General features: G+C 39.6%; 1 protein-coding gene across 4 annotated transcripts; it reads right to left on the reverse strand.

The window, feature by feature from the left end:
• Window positions 1-183: 183 nt before the first annotated feature.
• On the reverse strand, window positions 184-12,716 carry dyrk1ab (dual-specificity tyrosine-(Y)-phosphorylation regulated kinase 1A, b). 4 transcript variants are annotated; one of them, XM_012881997.3, is made up of 12 exons: window positions 11,926-12,716; window positions 10,088-10,154; window positions 8,421-8,617; window positions 8,065-8,157; window positions 7,608-7,796; window positions 7,352-7,499; window positions 6,980-7,266; window positions 6,738-6,884; window positions 6,495-6,635; window positions 6,056-6,359; window positions 5,374-5,498; window positions 184-4,271 (listed from the first exon to the last, which is right to left on the reverse strand). In XM_012881997.3, the coding sequence occupies exons 3-12, from the start codon at window positions 8,538-8,540 to the stop codon at window positions 3,684-3,686; spliced, it is 2,142 nt and encodes a 713-aa protein (XP_012737451.1). In that variant the 5' UTR covers window positions 8,541-8,617; window positions 10,088-10,154; window positions 11,926-12,716; the 3' UTR covers window positions 184-3,683. The 4 variants fall into 4 exon arrangements, with proteins under 4 accessions (XP_012737451.1, XP_021164020.1, XP_012737450.1 ...); XM_021308345.2 differs by lacking the exon at window positions 11,926-12,716 and adding an exon at window positions 11,148-11,895; XM_012881996.3 differs by lacking the exon at window positions 10,088-10,154.
• Between the last annotated feature and the right edge of the window lie 7,742 nt (window positions 12,717-20,458).

Raw genomic sequence — 20,458 nt, forward strand, 5'->3', positions numbered from 1 at the left:
ATTAAATATTTACTGGCGTCACACGGTTAGCTATCCTTATGTATACTACTGAACAAGATTTTTCTATTGATGGACCATATTTGTATACATTTAATATATATGCATCTGTATAAGTAGGGTTTTATCTAATGCAGCAGTGGTGTAAATGTAATTGGAAAGAAAAACAATGATGACACGAAGCGATTCAATTAACTTCTTTTATATATCATACATAAGACTGTCTTAATATAATACAAAGGGCATTGTCATAAACACAGCAAAGTCTTGACTAGATCTTACAATCTGTGGATACATGGACTTATCCTTTCCCCCATGCTGTTCAATTCTATAGTGCATGTTGCATGTACAAAAAAGTGAAAAAATGTGAAATCAAAAAAAAAAAACAAAAAAAAAAAAAAAAAAAATGAAGAAAAAAAAAAGCTAAATAATAAAGTTAAATAAAAAGGACTTCAACTTCGGTCGGGTGTTCAGATATGTCGACGATTATCTGTGTTTGTGTATAACCCACAAACTCAACAGGCTTATGAAAGATGGAACCATTTTTTTTTTCAACCATGTGCTTCTCATATAACCAAAAAGTAAGGTTTGTGATGTACATGCACTTACAATATACCCTGTGAAAATTATTAAGGTTTGAAGATCTAGCTTTCCCTGTTTGATTCAAACCCTACCTCATAGTGTTGTCCTGATGTAGTCAAGTACCTTTGCCAAAAGGCAAGGTTTTGCCACTAAGAAAACAGGAGTTCCTGCCCACTGAATGGTCACCAAATTGACAAACATAATCAACATACCAGCAGGAGCAAGGTAGTGAGTTCTATACTTCCTTTATTAAAAAAATATAAATATATACATAAATTCTATTTCAACTATTAAAAAGGGGCTGCATTTCATGACAACTGCTCTAAATAAGAGGTCAATCAGCATGATCTGAAATAGGCGCACACTTACGAGTCACTGCAGTCAATTTTTTTTCTTTTTCAGTCTTTATTTTTGGAATGTTTAGTACCAGTATGAATGCCAGTAATAAAAACCACTGACAAAGATCTAAATGTCTCAAATTCAGCGGGGTATGAAAAAAATGATTGCAAATCTGCAATTAACCTTGACATCCAGATCAAACCCCAATCTTCAATATAGGTAGCTTTACATTTGTGTTCGTGGAAATACCAAGCATGACTGCTTAAAAGGATGGGTTCTCTTAGGAAATGACAACAGCATGACCTGCGGGCCTGCCCTTAATTGGCAAGGTGACAGTGGGCAGTTTTTTTTTTTTTTTTTTTTAATTATGTTTGCTTTTATTTTTCAAATTTCAAAAGTGGTAAACATGAACAACAGAACAAAGAAAGCACTTTAAAATCCCTGATATAAAAAAAAAAAAAAAAAAAATCTGGTTATTGACTAATGTTTTGAGGACATGCATGTCTGCCTAGGCAAAGCACTGTTATGGTGGGGCTGACAAGACACCTTTTTTTTCCCTTTGAATAGGACAACAATCATGGGGATTTGCCCTACCAAATCAGAACTATACCATTCAACACAAACTGGTTTACCACAAATACCCTTACCCTGGCAAGACAATGACAAAGTCTTGCATCACGGCAGAAACTAGCTAAGTTGACCAAATGATGTATGAAAGGCAGCAACACCCTTTGAAATAGTATGATGGGGGGTGGGGGGGGGAGGGAGGGAGGGGAGTGGGGTGGGGGAAAGGGGAGGGCAAAAAGAAAAACGACGACACAGAAATAGAACGCATTAGTCTCCTTTTTTTTTCTCTTTTTTTTTTTTTTTTTAAACCATCAGCCTCTATCTTGCTACTCTGTAGCCTGCAGAGTAACTACCAAGTTCTCTAACATACCAAAGGTTTTTTAAAAGACTCCCAAAATAATCTACCAATTATTATGGAGGGAAAAAAAAAAGAAGAAAAAAAAAAAAAGTTTTGGTAAAACGTTGCAAACAAATCTGGCCAGAGATACACGGTAGCCAACGGTTCTCGACGACGGTCTCCAGTTTTGCTAGAAAGGAATATATTGCAGCTGTTTGTGTTGACGTTAAAATAAGATCTCGATAAACTTTGCGTCAAAAGTGGTGAACTGCTACATTATTGGTTACAGACACCTAATATGCTATAAAACAACTGCTTTGGTATAAAAACATATCCAAAGGGAAAATAAATTCTTGAAAAATTCACAGCATAATTTGAGGAGAAAAAAGGCAGTCACTTAACTCATTTATTTATTTTTTTTCTTCAGTTTCCATGTTTTGGATGGAGAGACTTGTGCAGGTGGTTCTGATGAGGGGACTACATGCCGGAGGGGGGGGAGGTGGGGATGGGGGGGAAAATAATAAAAACTATTAAAAAAGAAAAAGAAAAAAGAAAAAAAGAAAAAAAAAAAGAAAAAAAAAGGGTAGACTCTGGAATAGAAAGTTCTTTCCACTGAAAAAATCCTTAGCCAGTGAGTTTCAAGGAAGTAATGTTTAGGAGGTTGTTGTGTACAATAAGACCCTGTTATGTGGGGCCCCTGCTGAAGACGAAATCTTTGTCGAGAAAGGCCTCAGATTACCATTCTTATTTACCATTTCTAAGTTGTTTTTTTATTTTTCCTTAAAGAATTAAGGGCTGTCTAGAGAGAGAGAAACAAAAAAATAGAGAAAAGCCATCTTAATTCAAATGATAATGTCCAGCTCCATTTTTCATTCCAAGTCCATGAGTCATAAGGCCAAAGGGTTATCTAGAACCAGCCACTGACTGTCTTCCTTTAACCGGGCCGGATCCGCTCGTCTCCCCGCGCCCGTCGCTGCTCTCGCCTGTGCCGGGGCCCCCGGGCTGCGGCTCGCGGCACACCGGGGCCCTCTAGGCCTGAGGGGCGGGGCGGGGCGGGGGGGGGGGGGTTGGTGGTGGTGGTGGTGTTGGTGGTGCTTGTCTCCGCCTTTAAACCCCGGCTGGTGTCAGTTCCACCCCGCGGGGGGGGGGGGGGGGGGGGGTCTTCCTCTTTCCCCCCACCCGGGCCAGCACACGCGTAGGGAACTCCACTGCTATGTGCTCCCCTTTAACAGAGTCACACAAAACCGACCGACAACAAGAAATATCACCGCAAACACTTCCCCTCGTTGTCAAGCTACAGGATTTACAAGCAGCTTTTATGTGAAATTTCACTTTGAGAAAAAAAAAGAAGAAGAAAAAAAAAAAAAAAAAAAAAGGGTAAAAATAATTACTGACCGGTGGAACAGTAATGTCAGGCGCTCCACAGTTTGAACCTAAAGAAGACGCCGAGCATTTTCTTTCACCAACAGCTAGCCGAGAAAACAGCTTCCATCTTTTGCTCCTGAAATGCTCATTAAAAAAGATTTTTGCCACTTAATACCATATGGTGATTACTTCGTGGTTACATGAAATTGATGAAATGGTAAGATGGATGTCTCAATCTCACTATGGTTATTCCGCAGTATTATTTTGTGCCTAATGATTGCAAAAGAAAAAGAAAAAAACAAAAACAAAAAAACTGATAAAAATTACATATATACTTTTTAAACAAAAAGGTTTTTTTTCTCTGTAGTAGCGGTTCAGTGATATCTCCCTTCTGACGTGAGCAGCTTTTGTTCTCAACACACCTCGTAGTAAAAAACACCACCTTTAAAAATGACGCACAGGGGGGAAAAAAACACACAGCCAAATGTCAGTGCAGTCACGAGCTGGCCATCGAACTCTGCTGCACACACACTCCAGTCATTGGAGACTCCTCCCGGTCCATGCCCTGCCTCATGCCCAGGTGGCCTTCCGCTAGGTAATGGCCAGGCCCCGTGTTCGTGCCCATGGAGAAAGCAGGGTGCGCGGCCATGCCGGTCTCCTGCCGGGGGTTCGAGAAGGCACCTAGCCCCATGCTGAGCCCACCGTTCTGACCAAAGTCGAGGGCTCCGGCGGGCAAGTGGCGGAGCTGGTAGGCCTGGTTCCCATGGTTCCCAGTGGAAGAGGATGATGTCGAGGAAGAGGAGGCAGAGGAAGACAGGGAGGTCATGGACAGATGGCCATGAACCACCTCCATGGAGTCCTGCGTCGAAGAGCTATGCGTCGGGGAGGTGTAGTGGCGCGGGCGCGGACGCGTCGCCATCATCTGCCCGTGGTGGTGATGGAAATGGGAGTGGGGGTGCAGGGCCTTGGGGTGCTGAGGGGGAACGTGGAAGGTGGTCTCCTGAACTGGGTGGGTTTCTCCAGTGACTGACTCGGGTCCAACGCCGCCGCCCCACACTAGTGGGGGTGGGTAAGGCTGTCTTGCCTGTGGATGTCAACAGACAGGAGTCAGTACTGAGCAGGCAATCCATCACACATGACTTAAAGAGACGGTCCCATCCAATAACGAGGTCATTTTCTACATTATTCTCAGTGTACAGTAGGGGAAAAAGTGATTCCATCACTCCAAGAAATAGCATCTAGCAACAGAAGGTTGTTTTTTGATTTGATCTGGGATCCTAGTATGTCATTTACAAGAATCAACCGGTCTCAACTGGAATCAAAAACAAAATAAAATGGGAATAAGTTGCCGAATTAAGTTTGTTTTAAGCATTTCTATGATCTTTTAGGTCCATAATTTAATATAATATTTTACTGCAATGAAAAACAAACTCATGCTTCATGGTTTATATACATACTTGTGTTTCAATGACTCAGAAAGTGAAAGTAAAAAAAGGGATAGAATGGGGATGTGTAGGTACAAAAGAGACTACAAAACTGGCCAAATGGGAACTGATCTGGAGCATTTTTTAAAGTTTTTTTTTTATCTAGTAAATGTTTTGCTCTTTCCATTATACCATTAATAAAACTGAGATTTGTTTTGCAGATAAAGGGAAGTCTAAGTGGGACAAGTAAAAGCCTACTTTGCCACGTTAAAACATCTGCATTCTATAACTATAAAAACTTTATTAATTACAGCTAAATAAAACTTTAGGAAACAGATTTCATGACCCGCTGTGACACCTGGTGCTTTTTTAAAACATGGCAAAAGCGTGTTTTGGTTGATTTCCAGTTAACCTGTTAACTAGAGATCTAATTTGTTTTACTAAGACTTACTCTATGACATGTGTCATATATATTGATCATAGCCTCAAATTACTTGACTCTACGCTGGAAAAAGCTTCCTTTGTTAGGCAAATGTTAAAATCTTTTGAAACGAATCAAAAGCAACACTTGAAATTATTATGAATTATGATTATTATCACACCAATACTAAAACATATAATAACAAAAAATGAACATTTTAATTTGAAGGAGATCCACTGGTCAAACTTTTTAACTAATTGCCGTTTTACATTTGAAGAAAAAGGTAGAACAGGCAAATAAGTGAGAGATAAATCACATTTCTTTCTGAGTAATTTACTGACCTGTGGACAGAGGCTGTCACCATCCATGGCAGGCATGGTCGTCCCAAAGTGTCCTCCACTGTGCAAGTGGTGATGGGTAGGGTCTGATCTCGCTCTGCCACTGGTACTAGTCCCAGACGATCCTCCTGAGTGCAAAGAATAAATGTCAAAAAGCACATCTTCGCCAACTTCCAACAGGTTCAGCTTTCTTATGCTTTAACTTCATAGTAATGGATAAAATAAGAATTAAAAATAGCTACAAGGATGCTGCGTCAAACCAGGATATGTTTACAGCAGAAATATCAAGGTTGGAGATGCACCAATCCGTTGGTTTTGGATAATAGTCCCCTGATCTGCTCTAAATGGTGATCGGAAAGTCTAATAATAAAAAAATAAGAACTTGGTTTCTAAAGTGCATTTTAATTTCAGTTAAGAATTAAAATAAATGCTTGAATGCACAGGCTTTGATGCATAAACTGGGACAATCTTGTCATTTGTGTAGTTGTCAGGTTCTGAAATACTACTTCTACCAAAGGACTACAGCAGATTATTTTCTTTTGTGCTACTTAAAAAAAAACAACATAAAATCAGAAGGTCAGACATGAATGAAAACAGAAACTGGTATCAGCCAAAAAAGAAAAAAAGGAAAGCCTGATTGGTGAATCTCTAATGGAGGCGTGTCACTACTCCAGGGGACCACTACCTGAACTAGAGGAGGTGCTGGAGGTGGTTCCTGAAGACTGGGACTGCTCTAACGCGGGGCTCGTAGACACGCTACTGCTCGTATTGGTCCCCTCGTCCGCAGTCTTCTTAAAGAAGCTGTGCTGCAGGGCATAGTAGGGTTGGATGCGACTCTTAGGGTCGTAATCCAACATCCGGAGGATCAGGTCCTTGAACTTCAAGTAGTCAGCAACGGCATGGCCGGACTCCCCCGCCCGCCGGCCACCTGGACCCCCTGTTTCCACACCGAGGATGGAGTGGAGCTTCCGTGAAGCTGGAGGCTTATACTGTAAAAAAAATAATAAATAGAATAAAACAACGCAGGAATTTAAAAAAAAACATTGCAAGTCATTGCAAAAATCTTTTTTCAGTTTTTGAAAACAAACATCATTCTACTGGTATGAGAAGAAACTTGGCTTCACCCTTTTGCCATCTTTGGTCTTCTTAACACTCCATGTACCATCCGAAAGCTTCTCAAAGAACTTCCTGGCTTTGGGGGCTAGGTCCATTATGTGATTAGGTGGGATGCCAAGAACCTCAACTATTTTGTTCATCTGGTCAACCTGGTAAAAAAAACAACAACGATCAATCAGATTACATCAATCCTGTTGTAGTACGTAAATCCTGAGAGTGAACATATCAACGTAATCTTTTAAACTGTGTACCTCATTGGCTCCACTAAAGAGAGGCTCTCCAGTGTGCATCTCTACCAAGATGCAACCCAAGGACCACATGTCGATTGCCAGGTCATAGGGCATTCCCAGCAGCACCTCTGGGGAACGGTAGAAGCGACTCTGGATATACTGGTATATCTGGACACACAAGGCGAAAGATGACGTAAATAGAAGAAGGCACTTTCACACATCGCTTATTTCATTGCTGATAAGACGACTTGCGGCTTTCGTACCCTTTGTCCCAGTTGGCATGAGCTGCCAAAGTCCACTATTTTAATGGCGCTCCTCTTCGGGTTACAGAGGAGAATGTTCTCCGGCTTCAGGTCACAGTGGATGATGCTGAGCTCAGGCGTGGCCAGGAAGAGTAGTGCCGTGCATAGCTGCTGGGCAAACTTCCGGGTGAGATTGAGCGAGACTCCGCGGAAGTTGGTGTTTCGGAGCAGGTCGTATAGGTTGTATGAAAGCATCTCGAACACGAGGCAGAGGTGGTTCCGAAACATGAAGTGTCGCTTTAGGTGAACTGGAGCAAATCAAATTTCAGCGTTAGTCAAGCGCAGCAAAATTGTTTCGGTCAGACTGGCGATGCTTTTTGAGGAGTGGATTACCGATGTAGTATTTCATCTCGGTGTCATGTTTGTTCATCAGCTCCAGGAGGCGCACTTCTATTTGGGCTTGGTTGAGGAAAGCCTTCTTGTTCTTGATGATCTTAATGGCGACCCATTCTTGCTCTACTCGGTCGTATGCTTTTACAACCTGAGGACGAGATTTCAGCCAAACAAAATGACATTAAACTCTTTACGCTGGGACGACATGACTTTTACAAAAAAGTATATATATTTTTTTCACAACATGTAAACAAACCTGTCCAAATGATCCTTTTCCTATCAAGGAATCAATCTCATAACGGTCCATCCACTTCTCCCCATTCTTGACGATGTAGTCATAGTTATCATCGTCATAGCCATCGTTAAAGACTTTCCTCTCCTTCTTGTGACTTGAGTCTTCACCCTGACCCTGTTGGTGCCGCCGCTTCTTTTTTGCATAATACACCTGTGAGTTGACAAATGAAACATAGAATCACACACACGGGTGTCTAAAAGACCAAATAGGACATTCAACTGACTTAAGATTTAGCTTTATTTACAATATATTTCAGTCTGGCGTTTGTTTTATTAGCCAGTCTGTTTTGTGCGTTGAATGTTTGCGAATTAAGTTCAGAAATTGTCTCAGCTCAGGTGAACACCTAAATTTGCTTAGATTATTAAACCATCACGTCCGAGGAGAAAAATTGGATCCAGAGAAATAAAGAGAAGCATACCTCATTGATGTGTTTGTATGTTTTGATCAGGTCAATGGAGAGCTTCCTCAGGGGAGCTGAAGTTGGGTCACGAAAGCACTGGGGCATGTGCCTCTGGAGTGTCAGAAGTAAAACAAAAAAAATCACAACAACTCATTACCAAAAATAACACTATAGCTAACAGCTTATTTCACATATCACTGCTACTAAAAAGAAGCAATTTTCCATAAGATGACTAAATTGAAACAGACATTTTTCAAGCGGCTACTTTTGCCTAGTGACAGAGACGAGGGAAGCGGTTTGTATGTTTCGGTGAGTATGACGATTCTTCTTGGGGTTTTAAATCTGAGACAAGCAACAGGAAGGGGTTTGGATACCTGATTGGCAGTGAGCTGAGGTGTCTGGTCGCTGTACGGTAAAACCGTAACAGATTGGTCAGTGCTTGGCTGGTGGCGGTCACTGTACTGCTGGTGCGTATGGGGCATTGGAGCAGCCATCTGAAGACCAGCAGTGTGTAAAGAAAAAGAGGGCGCAAGCCGGACGGACGAAGGTTTGCATGCTTAAGTCTCTCCTCCTGGGAGAAATTAACACTGTTAGAAGATGCATGGATGCTTTAACATATAACATTCATTAAACCACAAGGAAGGAAAGGGTGATCATCTAGATATGAATCAACTGCCTATCCTTTTTGTTGCATCTGATTTTCAGTCTATAAATAAAACAGCTAAAGATTCTATGTTACTGTACAGAAACATTATAAGCAAACCTCTATTCAGCTTAGTGCAGCTAATACATTACAAAAATGCCAATGTATACATTAATCTTTATACGTAATACAGTTACTAAATGCAAACAAGTATATCATTTACACAGTTAAATTATGAAAGCCTAAACATAAAAATATACAACAAAATATGTGAAGAATAATAAAAGATCAATATATTAAGATAAATGTCACTTTAATAAATAGGATGATTTGTTAAACAAATAAAATAAAATAAAAAAGCATCTGAGGATAAGAGAAATGTAAAATACAACAGCATTAAAATCAACCTTTCTGAGGAAAAGGGAGAAAAACAGCAGGTTTAGCAGTGAGAAGGGGTGAAAATACAGCATCTCCACACTGTACAGTGAATCATCCTTCATTTTAAGCCAGAAGGAATCAAAAAATTATTAAATAGCATGTTCAGCTATCAGCATCTCTCACCAGACAACACAATTCACCAGCGCTACACAGTAACCACTATTCAGAATCCCAGCAACAGCACCTAATTAGCATAGCCTATCACCACAGAGATACAGCGTGATTTGGCAAGCCCATCAATGCACAGACCAATCACAACGCAGTATGCAAATAGCCTACTTTTGTTGCCAGGGCAGAGCTGCTCCCATTTTCCAATGAGAAAACAAGAAATAAACAAGAAATAAAATTGAACTTTGGCACACTTAGACGTTGCTTTCAACACGAGAGCCTGACAGCAAAATAGCTGCACAGCCCAAAACCTGCACTCCATCTAAGAGCGTTAGAAAGCTGACCCAGCTTTGGAAAAGCAAAAAATTACACATCCACTGACAGAAAGAAGAGGAACTGTAAGATGATAGACCACAGACCAGCAACGTAGCTGAGAACTAACGCATACCCTTTTTTGCCCCTAACCACAGCATTTTCATATTTAAATGTATATATATGCATAACATTTGATTTGAACTAAAAACAACATTTTTAATAACTGTTCAAAAATACTTGATAAATTTAAGCAGTTAAAGAAAATATAAACCCTGATATTTTTGAGGACTTCAGCTTTAATCATTTTGCTGCTGATTTAAAACAACACATTTTAATCACTTTACACACCCCTTCTTTAGTAAGAGGTAAACTTATAATATATATTTAAAATTGTTTTTATCTTTTCCTATTTCAGATTGGGTAAAACTATTAGTTCAGATGCCAAATGTAAAACCAGCAACACAAAGGAAAGAGGAGTGGATTAAAAGTAAACTATACCCCCACCAATGGGTTAAGGCTTAACATTTATCAGCTAACCTGGATGCATCTTCTGTACAATTTCATATCATCCTGGGAGGAGAGTCCAGCAGCAAACCACAAACCACTATAAAGAATAAAAACAAAATTATAAATGTGTACTTCCACAGCCTCTTCTAATGGTGCAGAAGTTAAACTTTAGTTGGGGACAGGGGACAAAGGGAGCAAAGGAGAGGACACCCCCAAAAACTTTTAAAAGTGTTTTTAAGTGCCGGAATTCTGTGGGAGTTCAACAATTTAAAATACATTTGTTTTTTAAAAGAAATAAACGTGTACATTTAAAAAAAGTACGTTTCTTGTGGTTCGGACAAAACTATTTTGTGCCGAGATTACAAAACAACACAAGAAGCTGTAGTAAAAAAAGTGTGAAAGAATAAATTAGCTTAGAGAAGCTCAGGGTCCTGAGCAGTGAAATAAGAATTATTACAGCTGTGGGCCCTAAAGGAGAGCTGCACTCCTCTCAGTGCATATGCTATTTAAAATCTGCTATTTATGACATGAAATACTCTTTCAAAATAGACAGTTGTTAGCCATAACCCAGGTGGAGCAGCTATATTTGCAATACAGGTCTTTGCAAATTTACCAAGAAGGGATACGTTTAAACTTTGATTTAAAATGTATTTTATAAACCCACCAGCTGGCATTTAACTAAGACACCTAGGGGGTTAATTTAATAATGTAAGGAAAAATATATATATATAAAATCCAACAGGAACAATTTAAACTAGAAATGGAAAATTTTTAGAAGCACACTTGTAGCTTTTTAGTTTCTTCTAATCGTCTGCTGGATCGTTTAATGTTCAGTACTAACCTATGAACAGTTCCTTTCCTGGCTCTAGTCATTATGGCATCGGCGGGCCTTATGTGTAAATATAACGATGGTTAGCTTGACATTAGAAGCCGAATCCTGCCATAAAGAGATGGGCAGAGATCGCAGTAAACGAGCCCGTGTGCCATCTTCTCACGCCCAGCCGATGGATCCGTTCCAAAGCCGAATCAAATCTAACAATTATAAAAGCCCCATGTAAATAGACGCATCCCCAAGCGTCCCTATACTTACAGAAGATTGGGTAGATCTCGTCATGGTTAGGATTTAGGACGCATATTCAGTGTCAATTCCCCCCCACCACCACCTCGCTCGCTACATATCGTCCGCCAGAGACTCGAAATCCTCAAATAGATGTCAAACGGATCCGGGCTCGCGTTACCGTTAGCAGACTAACTAGCTAACGCTGTCGTCGTTACCCTGAAAACTGCGGGACAGACGAGCATATCTCCTCACCAACCCGACGTTAGCTGGTGACGCTGTATTCAGCCAGCGGGCTGCGGGGCCCATTCAGCTGGTTCGTCAACAAGTCAACGCTGACCATTAGCCGGGTTAGCTGAATTAGAAAAAAGGTAAAAACCCGAAATACACCCCCCCGATATTAACGCAGTCAACCAATGACAGCACATCAAATCGGGGGAGGTAAGCTAACGGAGCTTCAATCATACAATGACAGGGTCTAATATAGCTGGGCTAGCCGTAACTGTGCCAGCATGACACTTCGTCCAAACTCAGACATATGATTCACAGTCAGCTGGAATGCTCCTCCCGTCCAACATTTAAATCCATCCCTTGACCTACTGACTGAAAACGAACGTTAAGCGGAGCTGGATTTGCGAATCGTTAGCTAGCCGCCACACCAAAAAAAAAAAAAAAAAAAAAAAAAAAAAAGCTACCATTTTCAACTTCACTACCGCGTCCATCATCGTTAACCATTCACATAGGATATACATCTGAAAAAACGCAACAAATGGATGCTAAATAAACAATAGCACAGGTTGGAATTGCTCACCTCTGATGGCACGATCTTCATTTAAAGTCCAATAAACTGTATGATGAGGAAACTTATCCAGCCCGAGATTCTCCCCTCCCTGTACGGGTTAGCGAGTAAATCCAATCCACCGTCCTCTGGCCGGCACAAAAAAAAAAAAAAAAACTCCTAAAAAAACTCGTCAGTCATATCCAGTGAGCGCTTCATGTCCAAAGCTTTGATGACCAACATCCACGATCGATGCAAATTTATCTGATGTTTTTATCAGCTGATGAGAAGCGACATGCTAACTAGCGCTAGCTGACAAAATGAACGCAGCTAACGTTAGCCGCTTGCCCTGACTAGCCCGAAGCTAACGACTGTAGCTGCCGCTAAATAAACGTTACGCCAAATTCTGATTTAACGCAGTCTTTGCAGCCAATGCCTCGGACTCTTCGACGGGCGCGACAACGCGGTTACATCCAGAGCATCCTAATCGCCAAAAAGAAGCCGTGTCCTCTTATAATTTTTGGTCAGGAATTTTGTGTCAATTTTCACAAAATGGCGCGCGGTCCAAACCTGCGCAGTGAACCGGCCCGGTGGACCAGAGACACGGACAACTGAGTTAGAGCGGCGCCGCCTAATTATTCCCAACTCTGTTAAAACGTCGGCCTCTCGATCTTCTTAATCCGTTTCAGTAGACGCGTTTCGATATCCGAAAACTTGAAACATATATCCACTGACAGCATTATTCCGGCGGGAAGGGAGAACATTTGAAAAAGACTGAGCTGGGGGGAAAAAAAAGCCTCCTGACAAAATGGCGATGCTCTAGCTTGTTGCCATGGCAACTGTCAATCAAATAAAAATGAGTACCCGGATGTACCAATGACGAATAAATTCTGAGGTGGCCAGAGTTACAGCACTCACACACACAAACCGACTCCTTATAGATGCTAGAAATAAAGTAATAATGTGAATAAGACTGGTAAAGAATATACTCTACCGTTTCTTTTCTTCAAAATGCAGCAATGAAGTAAAGTGAGAGGGTGCTTCTTAGGTCCATAGAATTTTGGCTTATATAGTTGTTGTTTTTTTTCATTTAATAATTTGTATTTCAACTTTCTATCCATTTTATTACAATTTTTTTTCAATTCCCGTTTAAAAATATATATTTCTTTAAACAAGAGTTAGCGGGACAAATATACTTGGATATATATATATATATATATATATATATATATATATATATATATATATATATATATATATATATATATACACACACACACAATTTATTTCAGTAACTTAATTCACAAAGTGAATGATATAGATTAATTACAAACAGACAGTTATCAAGCCTATTGCTGCTAATGAAAGTATGACATTTAAGATTACGATATGACCTCAGATCACTAAGGGGAAAAAAAATACAGAAATGTGGGCCCAATGAATAGTATGTTAAATACCCGTTTAAGGGTTGATATTTTTAAAAGGCACTTTTTAATTTGACCAATGAGCCTATACACAGACATGTATAGAACCATCTTTCCCTCCATAAAATCAAGGTTGACATTAAAATTAAAGTTAATTTTGTTTTTCCTTTCTTCTGAACAGATGCAAGAATATTTTCACAGTTAATGTAAAATAGAAATACTGAGAATAATCAACTGCCTTATAAACAAAATTATAGCAGAAAACAACAAAGGACTATTTTACTTTATTGTTTTAAGAAAAACACTTAAATGTTGTCAACAATATTTACAATCAAATTACATATTTTTATTTCTTACAAAACGGATTGGCACAACGATCCAATCAATTTTTTTTTTTTCAATTTAAGAAATAAAGAATGATGAAATTAAATGATATAAAATCTAATAATATAAAATACATTATATCATAAAATAAAATATCAAGAAAAAAGTCAAATAATAAAAATAGTTATGAAATAACCCAAAACATTAGGCCTACTTAAGTCCGAGTAAAAATAACTATTGGGTAAAGAGGCTGCTAGTATTCAGTAACTATAAATCAAAATTTTCTATTTAATTTGTAAGAATAATTTTATCTGACAGAAAATAATAATATAAGGTTCTTTGTAAATTCAATCCAATTCAAAAATACTTTATTAATCCCAAAACGAAATTAAATGCTGGTGTAATTCATGTTATAGGGGTTTCCTAGTTGTTCCAGATACTGATGGCAGCAGGGAGAATCTCCGGTAGTGGTTTGTCTCACCACATATCTGTAGAAACCTCCGACTGAAGACACTGTTGTTGAGCAACAATCTGATGAAGAGGATGCTCAAGGTTGTCCATTATGCTCTTCATTTTATGAAAAATCCTTCTTTGTAAAAGAGGAGTACCTAGAACAGAGCCAGCGTTCTTTATTAGCTTGGTGAGCTTCTTTGGCTCAATTGCTCTGATGCTACTACCCCAACAGATGATGGCAGTGAAGATCACACTCTCCACAACATAGAAGATCTGCAGCACCTTGGTGCAAACCTAGAAGGACCTAAGCTTCCTCAGGAAGTACAATCTGCTCTGTTCCTTCTTGTAGACAGCTTCACAGTTGTGTCTCCAGTCCAGGTTGTTGTCCAGGTGAACACAGAGGTATTTATACTCCTCCACTACCTCCACTTCTTCTCCTAAAATGATAATAGTATTAAACCTAATCCCATTTCTCCTGAAATCTACAATTATCTCCTTTGTTTTAATCTGGTATTCTGGTTTTTAAAGAATGCAACACTATTGTTTTTTGAAACCAGTAGTAGATATCTACGTTACAGGGTAAAGTACTTCCACTGAAATGTGTTTTTCTGTATACTGAAACAACCTCCAAAATGCTCAGCAGATGGCAAAATTACATTAGTACTGTGAAACGTGTCTCCCTTTAACATAATCTATATGTGTGTCTGGAGCAAGTTTTGGTTTTAGAAATTGTTCTCAACTAAGAGTAGCATTACCTCAAAATAATATTACTTAAAGATAGAGTGCAGAATATTTCCAGAAATGTAGGTAAGAAATGCCCAAGTATCTTTATTGAGTAATTGCACATGCACAAGACCATCCTCCCTGCTCTTCCACTCCTCAGGGGGAGTAAGAAAAGAAATCTCTTAAATACAATCAGGTCTTATTTCTTTCTTATGAGGCCTTCCTCTCCTTCTCATAAACTTGTGAGACAGTTTGCTTCTTACGACTCTCAGCCATTTTCAAAGTATGCGGTGAGAGCAGCAGAGGTACAATGAACAGCTAACACTGAAGCTGGATACAAAAACACTAGCAGCCAGCAAGCGGCCAGCAAGCGGCCAGCAAGCGGCCAGCAAGCGGCCAGCAAGCGGCCAGCAAGCGGCCAGCAAGCGGCCAGCAAGCGGCCAGCAAGCGGCCAGCAAGCGGCCAGCAAGCGGCCAGCAAGCGGCCAGCAAGCGGCCAGCAAGCGTAAACTAACAAGGAACGTGCACGCACATGGGTGTTACGTGAGTGCGTCATAATGATTGCCATATGGGATAACCCATAGAAAAGGTGATATCCCCGAAACTCTAAGCTGAAAAAAATCATCCATTACACCTTTAGGTACGAGGGAAAAGGCAATACAACTGCTTCTTGATCTACTTTCTCTCTCTTTTTTTTAGTTATTCAAGTAAATCTAATCCTTGCACTCTTGACATAGTATGATGTAACTGAGGAAAAGCAGTAATTTTTTTTTTATTTTGTTTTACTGGCTTTTGGTTTTAGGAAGAAAGTTGACATGTCAAGATCAAAGTTGAGTGCATTTTTTTCCCTTCTCATAAACAGACGCATGACTTGAAATAGATGAAATAAAAATAGGGGGAGAAGAATCTTTGATTCATGAAGACCTTACAGAGACGGCTCCTTTCTCAAACCACACGCATGTTGACTGCGTACAGGGCCGGCCCAAGTTTGTATGGGGCCTTAAGCAGAACTATATTCGGGGCCCCTCAAGCTGTGTTTCCACACAGATTCGGTGGAATCTGGGAGAGGGGGCCACGTTTAATTAAGGTGAACTTAAAAGCAGTCAGGGATAACGGGTTATTATTTGCTGAGATTTATTTGTGAACAAACTGTATCACAAAGAAAAGATGAAACTTGTAGCATCAGAGTGTTGTTTTTACAAAGTAAATATTGAATAAAAGAATAAATAGTCCTTTAAATATGAAATTCCAAAATTTCAATCCTAAACATAAAATAACCTTTTAAATCTTCTCTGCTGAAACCATTAACTCAAATTCAATAGTATCCTCATTCTCGATATAACAGACATTTTAGATGTGTGATAACTATTCAAATTCAAGCTTTTATGTTGGGGCCCCTACTGATTTGGGGGCCCTAAGTAAAGCCTTAATTCCCCTACGCCTTGGGCTGGCTCTGATTGCATACATGTCTCCTCCATACAGTTTGCGTATACTAGCAGGGGGTTGGTGTGGACAACACCTTCATGTGCATACTCTGAAAGGGTGTGTGCAGAGCTGGGGACCTGTGGAGTATCTATGAGGAATTATGTACTTTGACTTGCCTTCAACACCATCCAGCCAGGGGTGCTTTGGGAGAAGATGAGGGTCATGGAGTTGAATTCAAGTTTTTTTGGGGGGTCTTGGGCTATTTGACACACAAACCTCACACCATCTGCTTGCATAACTGTGTCTTGAAAGACAATCATTTGCCGTGTTGAAGGAGAATTTAAAAGAGAGCGCAGCCACAACCGTCTGCAGCTTAACATCACCAAAAAAACAACAACAACTTCTTAATCAATCACCTGGATGGTATTAAATTGGCCTCTGGTAATGCAGTAAAAAACCTTGGTGTTATTTGTGACCAGGACATGTCATTTAAATCCAATATTAAACATGTTTCCAGGGTTTCCTTTTTTCACCTCCGGCATATCGTCAAAATTAGAAATATTCTGTCCAGGAGTAACGCTGAAAAACTAGTCAATGTATTTGTTATACTTCAAGGCTGGACTATTGTAATTCTTTACTATCAGGAAGTCCACAAAATGCAGTTCAAAGTCTTCAGCTGATCCAAAATTCTGTGGCAAGAGTTCTGATGAAAATCATCAAGAGGGATCATATTTCTCCAATTTTAGCATCCCTTCATTGGCTTCCTGTTAAATCAAGAATAGAATTTAAAATTCTTCTTCTAATGTATAAAGCCCTTAATAATCAAGCTCCATCATATATCAGAGCTCTGATTACCCCGTATGTTCCTAACAGAGCACTTCGCTCTCAGACTGCAGGTCTGCTGGTGGTTCCTAGAGTCTCTAAAAGTAGAATTTGGAGGCAGATCCTTTAGCTATCAGGCTCCTCTCCTGGAACCAACTCCCAGTTTGTGTCCGTGAGGCAGACACCCCGTCTACTTTTAAGACCAGGCTTAAAACTTTCCCTTTCGACAAAGTTTATAGTTGGAATGGCTTAGGGAATCCTGAGCTACCATTTTACTTATGCTGCTATAGGCTTAGGCTGGTGAAAGATATATTTTTCTCAATCTGCTGAGTTCTCCTACAGTTCCCCAATTTAGCATCGTTTGTTGTTATTTCAACTTTTTACTTCATTTTCTGTCTTTTTTCTCTTCATAGTAGGTACAACTGGTCTGGCGTTCTGTTAGTTGTGACATCATCCGGGGGGGAGGTAATCTGCTACTACCATATAACATAGAAAGGATTCCTGGATCAATGTGTGCTTCTGTGCTTTTTGTGTCTCTGCTCTGTCTTCTGTAACCCCAGTCGGTCGAGGCAGATGACCGTTCACACTGAGCCTGGTTCTGCTGGAGGTTTTCCTCCCTGTTAAAGGGAAGTTTTACTCTCGACTGTCGCTTCATGCTTGCTCAGTATGAGGGATTGCTGCAAAGCCATCGACAATGGAGACAACTGTCCCCTGTGACTCTAAGCTCTTTCAAGAGGAGTGAATGCTGCTTGTCAAGACTTGATGCAATCCACTGGGTATCCATAGATAGGAAACCTTTTGACCAGTCAGTCTGGATGATTTGATTCAATTTGACGTTGTAAAGTGCCTTTAGATGACATGTGTTGTGAATCGGCGCTATGTAAATAAAATTTAATTGAATTGAAGACCAAGGAGACTGTTGTGGACTGCAGAAGCAGAGAGGTCCACACCAACGCAGTGACTATCCAGGGAGAAGATTTGTTGTCTCCTGCCACACGGGAAAGCAGCTGGACAGTAAACTGTACAACATGGATCAAAGCTGTCTACTTTCTAAAACTACTGAGATCCAGACTACTACAATGCCATTTCTACCAGATTGTAGTGGCTCTGTGTTTTGTCTTTGTTTGATTGGTGGGGAGGGAGACGGCATGGCAGACACGAACAGGGATAAAATAAAGTGATCCGAAAGGCAAGCTCCTAATGTGGAGCACTTCCAGCCACAGATCAGTAGGTGGCAGAGGTGAGAATGCTCTGTAAACTGAACTCTGTCATCAGTAACACCTCTGGACCTTATTTTACAGAGAAGAAACTTGAGCCACTGACTAATTACCTCCCAGGTGCAGGACAAAACACTTCAGTTGCTCATTCATGTTTACAGCAGTTAGGCTCTTCAATAAATGTTATTAACCAGGACAATGCGTTCACTCATTTATCTTCATATATAATTATTTATTATCCTGTTTATGGAAAAATTATGGAGCATCTTTCCTTCTTGCATAGCTTGTGTTACTAATGTATACATATTTATTATCACTGACTAATGTTTATCTGAATCGTAATGTCCCTGCAACTGCTGTGAAGCAACAATTTCTCAGAAGGAAAAAGTAATGATAATACTCATCTATTCTAATCTTCCTCTCTATATATTGTTTTTTTTCCAGTTTCCAGAAAAAGTGTCAATATGTTGAGAATTAAGTCGAATACTTCTTTTTTCAGTTTTTCTGAAACTAAATGCAACTGTGATTTCATGTAAAATAAACGAGACTCTATCTTACTGTCCTGTTTGAGGAGAAAGTAAGATAAAATGTCAAGCACAAAGTCAAAATGTTTGTGAATTAAGTTGCATATTTCTTGTTTATTCACTTTACCTTATAAACTGACACAGCACAGGAAATAGAGGTCTGTGCAATGGGGTCACTCAGAAAACATTGTTTTTCTTAATTAAAAAAAAAATACAATTTGAGGATATAAATTTAAATGTTGAGAAAAGTTGAAGTGGTTGTTATTTTCTTTTTCCTAAAAACAGACATAAGACTGGACACATATGTTTATTTTTCTCAAAGTGTCGGATTTAATAAACCTTGGGAAAAATTATTCTATATTTTTATCTAATGTTTTAAAGAAGAAAATGTATTGTGCTTTTGTAACAAGAGAAAAGGTGATTCCTTTAAAATCAATTTGAAGCAGGAAAGTTAATTCACGAGTTCATTCATAATATTCTTGTCGTAACATTTTCCCTTTATTTGAATTCTTGCATTTTTAATGACCTAAAGGTACTTAAAATGTATTCCTAAACATTTCAACCTTACCGGTGAGGTCAGCCAAATTGGAGCACATTTTGACCATCAGTCTAAAAAAATTATATATTAGCATTATATCAGATCCAAAGACACTTTTGCAAATGTCCATGTACCTCAGCAACATTTATATCCCCCCCTGGTGGTATGGATGGTTTGTTTATTTATTTTTTAGCAAAAGCAAGTGATTCACTGTCAAAGCTTCTAAATCCCCTCCAGCATTAGATGCTCTTGTAAGAGGAGGGTTATTTATGATCACCTAAACATCACACATTAACATCTGCTGACCTTCCTCATCCAATGTTTGTTGACTCAGCACAGAACTGAGTATTTTTCACACAAATCTGATCCGGCGCTGCGATGCTCCACCATGGTGATGCTGTTGGGGGATTGAAGATCCATTTTTTACTTTTTCTGAATCATTTCTGTCTGAATCTTCTCCCTGTTGAACGTGTCTGGCATCGCTGGTCCAGTCAGCCACTGAACCTTTAAAATGTTATCTTGCAGGATAGGAAACGACTTGTAGAGGGGACTGTTATTTGGAACCAGCTTTTCTTTGTCCCACCATTGTAACTTTGACCCTCCTTTGACCCTGTCTGCGGTTCTCCCAGTGCTTTACCCTGGAGAAGCGGTCTTCTTTTATTGATGATTCCTGAAGTAAGAAAATGTATATATGTCAAAGCTGCAGCCTCTGACATAAATGAACAATTTCTAAACCGTGGCGTTAATCATTCTACCAACACATATTTTACGCACACAGACAAGTGTTACAGAGACAGATTCACAAACTGAACAACATAACAACACATGCACACAGGCCTGTTTTTTCTGGCTCTTCAGATTTTGTCACATTGTCATTGTTGCATTCACACACAGTTCTACGCTCTGGTTCCATAAGAACCCATTTCTTTATCTCACAGATACCAGAACCCTTGTTCATATACACTGCCCGGCTAAAAAAAAAGTCACCACCAAAAATAGGTCACAAACGGTAATATTTTGTTGGACTGCCTTTAGCTTTGATTACGGGACGCTTTCGCTGTGACATTGTTTTGATAAGCTTCTGCAATGTCACAAGATTTATTTCCACCCAGTGTTG

This window comes from Fundulus heteroclitus, chromosome 18 (assembly GCF_011125445.2).
Source record: "Fundulus heteroclitus isolate FHET01 chromosome 18, MU-UCD_Fhet_4.1, whole genome shotgun sequence".
In the NCBI taxonomy this organism is placed as follows: Eukaryota; Metazoa; Chordata; class Actinopteri; order Cyprinodontiformes; family Fundulidae; genus Fundulus; species Fundulus heteroclitus.